The sequence below is a fragment of the Diadema antillarum genome, unplaced genomic scaffold (assembly GCF_040938485.1).
Source record: "Diadema antillarum isolate AM-2024a unplaced genomic scaffold, OU_Dant_1.0 scf00000140, whole genome shotgun sequence".
Lineage (NCBI taxonomy): Eukaryota > Metazoa > Echinodermata > Echinoidea > Diadematoida > Diadematidae > Diadema > Diadema antillarum.
The window spans coordinates 1,223,598-1,230,789 of NW_027271029.1; the positions used below are offsets into that span (position 1 = coordinate 1,223,598).

The 7,192-nt window shown below is 40.3% G+C and overlaps 1 protein-coding gene across 1 annotated transcript; it reads right to left on the reverse strand.

Moving 5' to 3' along the window:
• Nucleotides 1-202: 202 nt before the first annotated feature.
• LOC139721210 (uncharacterized) lies at nt 203-1,834 on the reverse strand. The gene is made up of 2 exons (XM_071632535.1): nt 1,097-1,834; nt 203-400 (listed from the first exon to the last, which is right to left on the reverse strand). Exons 1-2 carry the CDS (start codon nt 1,832-1,834, stop codon nt 203-205), a joined length of 936 nt encoding a protein of 311 aa, XP_071488636.1.
• Nucleotides 1,835-7,192: the final 5,358 nt, after the last annotated feature.

A 7,192-nucleotide genomic window follows, 5' to 3' on the forward strand; every position in this document is an offset into this window, starting at 1 on the left:
CAAATGGATGATTCTGCTTTTTCCTCTCCCCTCAGACAGGGGTGTTGCTCTTCATGGAGAGCATGGCAGATGTTCCTGTCTTACAGAGAATCCATCATCTGCATGGAGTCACTGTCTTTACAGTCGTTATCATCAAATCTCATCTGCCACACACGTGATGGTCACGGTAAAGCATGCATGAGACTTCTGGAGGATTGCCCCCTCAGACATCACAAGCTTCAGCATCATTCTCTTCTTCCTCCTCCTCCTCCTCCTCCTCATCATCATCATCATCGTCATCATCTTCTTCATCCTCATCCTCCTCTTCCTCCTCCTTTCCACTGCTGCTCCTGAGGCCATTCTCTTCCACATCGTCACCTCCAGCATCCAAGGACGGACCGAGAAGAATATAGTCGAGACCCTGATGTGGACGACACAAAAATCCCAAAATGAATACAGACTGTAGAACAGACAGGACCAACAACGAATACCACAAAGATACTAGAGGTTACAGCAGTCATTGATGGTACCTTACTTGGAAAGACAAGTTAAACTGAACAGCTTTGCTATGAATTGCAAAAGCATTTCTGTCCATACTTGGGAATATACACTACCTTGCAAGGAGTAGTGGTGAATACTTTTCATTAAATACAAGACACAAAATTCAATTAAAAAGAATGCCTCATGAATCATTTTCTAAAAGATAACCAAGTCACAAAGCATTTTTAAACACCCTCAGACCTCTACTCTGAAGCAAATCAAAGAAGAATAACTCTTAGCAGAGAGAAACAAGTGAGAGTGAATCTGTGCTGATGTGACCAAGGTTTACAAAATAAAATAATTTTCCTGACAAACTGAGTGTATATGGTGTATATTTTGAGGGATGTCTATTCTAACCTATTTCACGAGTCGGGTGCTATTTGCAAATATAGCAACATGAGAAAATATTAACTCCAAACCAGATATGAATGTGACATATACAAATACATTTCTCTGTTTATTACTGTACTCCAAGATCCAAAATTTAACCACCCACAAAATTGTTGGAAAGTCCCACTTTGTGAAGAATTAGACTTGCTAAATATATCGTGTATACAATATGAGGAGATTGAAATACCTTCCAATGAGCTGGCCTCTCTACAAGGGGATTACCCCTGAGATCCAGCTTGGTGAGTTGTGTCAGGCCGATGAGTCGATCATCTGGCAGGGAGCATATCTGGTTCCTGGCCAGGACGAGAGACACCAACTTGGGCACCTCTGTTAACCGTTCGGAGACATCTGAGAAGTAGTTGTCACTCAGATCGATGTACATCAGCTCTGCCAGATGGCCAAAGTGGTCGGGGAGCTCGCTGATCTGGTTGTTGGCCAGGCTCAGCCACTGCAGGCTGCTGAGACGCGTGATCTCTGTCGGGAGCTTGGCAATCAGATTGTCCCTTGCCCCCAGCTTCTGCAGGGAGCGCAGCAGTCCTATCTCTGCCGGCAGAGACACGAGGTCGGTGTTGATGATCCAGAGCTGCCGCAGGCTCGTGAGGTCGCCGATTTCGGAGGGCAGCAGGCCCAGCTGGTTGTGGCTGAGGCTGAGGTAGGTGAGGTTCTTCAGACGGCCAAAGCCCGTAGGCAGGACGGTCAGCTGGTTGTGGTCAAGGGTGAGTTCCTCTAGGCTCTTGAGGGAGACCAGCTCCACGGGGGGCATGATGATCTTGTTGTTGTTCAGCAGTAGCCGCCTGACCTGGTGCAGCTTCTGAAGCGTATCAGGCAAGATGGATAGGTTGCGGTTGCTGAGATTGAGAACAGTCTGTCCACTACTCTCTGCATGTGTAATAGCCTTGTCTAAGTCCTCCAGAGTAGTCTCCATCATGACATGGTCTAATGGCTAGAAAGGAATGAAATGCACAAACTGCATTTGTAGCGGATATCACACATATTGTTCCCCAGGTCTGGTTGCTAAAACCCAAATTATGGCAGTACATGAACAACAGGAAATTATAATGCATTATCACTCAATTGATCAAGATGTTTCATCTGGGAAAACTACACATATTTCAAAAACAAAAAGAAAAAGGAAAGAGAGGAAAGAATGAAAACATCAATGGCTAATCAATGACTTGACCGAAAGATCAGTCTGTATCTGTCCGTCGGGGAATGTTCCGCGGAGCCTGCGTCTGGCTTCACAGATCCCCTCCGTATACAGACCGAAGTCAATGATCCCAGCTCCTGTGTGGAGCATCACGCACATATCTAACGTTACGATAAACCAAATTTCAGACAGCTTTTTTTTACATTCAAACAAGTTTGACATGACATGACACATTTTGCAGCGATATTTGGGGTTAATTTCTCACATTTTGCAATCGAAATACTCACAGTAACGCGGTTATAATGCAGAAATTTTATCCATATCGCAACATCGCCGTTCGCTAGCTGTAGGTCGCCATTTTGAATCTGTAAACCAATCACATGCGAGGTACTTTATTTAGTAAAAAAAACACGTAGAAACTACCTCGCATGTGATTGGCTAATAGATTCATACTGTATGTTTCTGCAGTTTGACCGTGACGACGCGACGGGCTGGTTGATGTGTGTTTTGCGTTGAAAATTCTACCGAAATATTGGATTATTCATTAATCTGGTGAGTGTAGCGTATTCTTGAATAGTTGATTTCACTATACAAGCTTAAATTTGCCGACCTAGGGCCGTGAATTAGACGCAATCGAGAAGGGTGAGGTACCTCACCCAATTTTCCATAGAGACAGTGGTTACGAATATCCACACAGCAATGGGTACTACAACCTTCCGTCTGTCTACGGAGGACAGCGTTAATGGCAAAATATACAAGAGTCCTCTGGACAGACGGATCTTTCTGTCTATCACTTGAGTATTGCTCCCAGATATGGCACCCTTGCTTGAAAAGGGATACTCAGAAGTTAGAGAAAGTCCAAAGACGAGCAACCAAGTCAATACCCAAACTCAGAAATCTCACATATCCGGAGAGACTAGCAGAACTGAAATTACCATCATTAAGTTACCGCAGACATAGAACAGATCTTATCCAAACGTTCAAGATTATGAATGGGCTGGAAGACATTAGACTAAGCAAGTTTTTCAACTTGAGAACTGACAACAGGACTAGAGGGCACAAGTTCAAGGTAACGAAGAACAGATGCAATACTAAAAAACGGTCAAATGTCTTCTCACAGCGTATCGTCACGGAATGGAATAATCTCCCGGATTATGTGGTAAACAGTACATCACTCAACTCTTTCAAATCCAGCTTGGAGAAAGCATGGAAGTCAAAAAAGGACAAATACAACCCCGAACAACAATTCTCATGCCCATGTTCTCACTAAAACCGCACAGCACAGAAAACAAAAGTTTGCTAGTTACCGTACCCAGACAATGGAGCAGCAGAGGGGCAAATAAGTTCTGTATAACTTTAATGCCCACAACCAGGTATGTTAACCAGGTATGAAGGAGAGAGAGTGAGCACACTCATGTTTCTACTAGTACAGCAGGTCACCCCAATTCTCACTATTTCATAGACCGGTAGCCTAGACTGTCCCTAGTGTACCTAACAATGAATAAATAAATAACGTTAAATAAATGTAGTAGAATCTAATCAGCAATACCAAGAAGAGTTGTTCAAACTACTTTTATGAAAAGAAGAGATGCTGACACAGTGGGCAGTGACAGAGACGTTGAAAAATTTCATCAAAGCTAAGACTAAGAGTGTTTATTAGGCCTAGCATGGATCTATTTCAGTGATTAAGAGAACTCGAGGAAATCAAAATTAGAAATAGAATGCAAATCACATAGACATCTATCTCATTACTAGACACCTCTATATTATACCGTACAGTGGCAGTGCGTGTCTAGGCAGAAAACATGTCCACGGACCATACTGCTACTAGGCCTCTACTGAGAGTGTCTGAGTACCCGTAGCCGTACTACTAGTTTACGTCCACTATAGGTTCTACTAGGGTTTCTACTGTAAATTAGACCCAACAATAACATACGAAGAACATAGACGACAAGACCTCGTTCTTAACTTCTAGTAGAATATAGGAACCTAGGAAGATACAGGTAAAAGTTACCGTAAACAACCCTGTCACTGTACAGCAGGGACGCCGGGCCGTGCTTCGCTTACGGCGTCTGGTCGCGTTCGGTACCGCATGTGCAAAAAAACGTACATGTAACGTTAGAAACATGCTAGAAAGTAACTGCGACCAGCAGCCCCAACGTACAACGTACAGTGTTGGGGCTGCGCCGTTTTGGCATCGATATTTTAATGTTGTACCAAACGGGTGCCGTTCCGGCGCTGTATTTCCTTAATTTTTCAACAAAAACTACTGGAAATACTTACATGGGTCGACTAAACCTAAATGATTCACATCGGCGACTGTTTGACGCATTTCATTGCTTATGATGCAGAAAATGCTGTCTTATAAGGCAAATATCTTCAGCTCACCGATGCTCACTAAAACTCACAATCACTTGCACATGCGCACACAATGCATTCAGTGCAGTGCATTGACAGCTGTATTACTCGCTACATGATGCATATTCACCGTGCGATGATGCATTATTCATATCCTTTTGCGTCCGTAACGTTGACGTCATTGTTTACGCATGCGTAGATGCGTACTGATGGATATACACGTTCAAAATAGCAGCAAAGCTCTCCACTAGGGCAGACCGCCTACTCCTAAAAAATGTGGAAAATTATGCAGTTTCCAGATAAATTGGTGAGAAGGACCAAGGCAATGGGATAGTGTATATTTCATTTTATATTGTCACTGTGTTTATGATGGACATTTAGCCATGGTTTATTTGTGAAGTTGCCGTATATGTGGCAATAGGGAGTTGATCGTGATTCTCACTTGAACGAAACTGCGGGGTAGCCGCCAGGACCCCGCCGCAGAGCGGCGGGTCTCCGGGGCTAGCTAGAAAGACGATAAGTTTTACCATACTAGAAAAACAATGCATGGGACTACTACTAGTATGCCATCGCCGACCGAGTTCATCTCGTCAATATCATACCCACCGCCAAGCAAGTTCGGGATTCAGAGGGGAAAACTGCCATGAAATAAGTACACACTCTAAACTGATAATGAGAGATATGGTATTTACTTCACGCAATTACGAATCTACTTCTGTAATTGAACTAATAACGTACCTTACATGAGGCGAGAACACGGAGAATCGGCGTCACCAACAACCGTATGCGTGAAAGTCGCAGAGACCTCGCTGAGGGCGGGCGACGAACTTTTCACTTTGCAGTGTTGTAACAATACAACTCGACAGGTCTTTCACAGAATGAAGCCTGTCTGGTAAACTTCCACCTGTTTCACATTGCAGGTTCAATGAATAGTTTGTGGCCCTACTACGTATTAACAAGTAGGCGTAATTAGTATGCAACCCCTCCAGTAAAAACAAAGTCAAATAATAGTAAGCCATAAAGCGGTCTCTACAAAAATTTCCATTTCCAACAGCTTGTGAATATAAAAATCAAATAGGGGTTCGTACGTATTTTAACAGTACTTTACTCTCCACACAAAAATCAATTAGCATATAATGGTATAATGGTATGGCCGTTATACTAATAAATGGGGAAATTCAACATCTAAATCAATATCAGCTTTACCTTCACTTTTTGTTGCTTACAAACTTAAAATTAAGAAAGGATTTCTAACTCAGACGCAAGGGCCTCAAAACTGCTTTTATTCGAGTTGTTAAACATCTAAATCAGTATGCCTTTAATCTAATGATGAACATATCTATTCATATATTTTTGTTTATTATTCATTTCTTCATCTTCCCACTTTATGCAAGTACCATTATTTCAAAAACTAGCACACAAACACAACTAATTTGATATGCAAGAATGTAACTCATAAATTATATATATATATATATATATATATATATATATATATATATGAAGAGTTTGTTTGCAAAAACCGATAAGTCCATATTTGCCAAATGGAGATATTTGCGATTAAAGGTCAAGAAAAATAAAGAGAATAATAAGAAAATGTTTGCTTCTTTTGAAGATAACTTAAATAATATACCTTTTTATGTAGTGACCAATATATCATTTAAAAGATATTATTTTGTACTTTATGACAGAGATCGTACTTCAAAATCTTCAAAAATGGACTTATCGGTTTTTGTAAACGAACCCTTCATATATATATATGTATATATATATATATATGTATATATATATATATATGTATGAATATATATATATATATATATTATATATATATATTATATATATATATATATATATATATATATATAATATATATATATATATATATATATATATATATATATATATATATATGTAGTTTTTTTCATATTCTGTCTGCAGCAACAACATTAAACAGACAAAACAAAACTGAAGGAAGGAAAGAAATGAAACACAGATTACGGTGTAGAGAAGCTTGATGTGTTGCATATATATTTGGGGTTACCACATTTACACAAAGCTGGGATGATAAAACTCATCATCTGTGTACAAGAATGTAAAGAATTCCATTTTTTTTTAAAGAAATAAGCTGGCAGTTGTTGCATTGACCAACTGACCACACAGACAAGACAATATCATTGCAAAGTTTTTTTTTTTAACTTAAAGGAAGTAGCCAACACTCGCAAAGCACCATGGGATTTGTCAACCAGAGCTATGATTGTGTTGTAGCTTACAATAAATTGATATTCACAAAGATGCAACTGCAAACAATTACACTCCATACAGAGTTAAAATTGTACCTGTACATATAATGTTACACGCAATGATACACAGTTGTGCTGATTGCTTTCCACTGCTAAATAAATACTACGAAAGGCTCCCAGTGAAGGCTATTTCCTTTTTACTTTTGTTATTTGTTGTTCTTTGTGTTTGGGTGTGTGTGTGTGTGTGTGTGTGTGTGTGTGTGTGTTTCAAGCAGTCAAATCATTTCTACGGCAGAAAGGAAGATGGCATAATCAAGATTGAATCACACAAGGACCTGGGGTTTTCTGGGATTGCGAATAAAACTTGTCGCGGCGTGATTCTAAATAAAGCCATCCTTTTGTGGGCTGCAGGATGAGGATAGTAGCATGCGCCCCCAATGTGACTGGCAAAAAAAAATGTCATGCTAACTGCGAGTGTCATATTTGCACATTCATTCGTCAAAATGTAGAGCACGAACTCAAAAGCACAGATTTT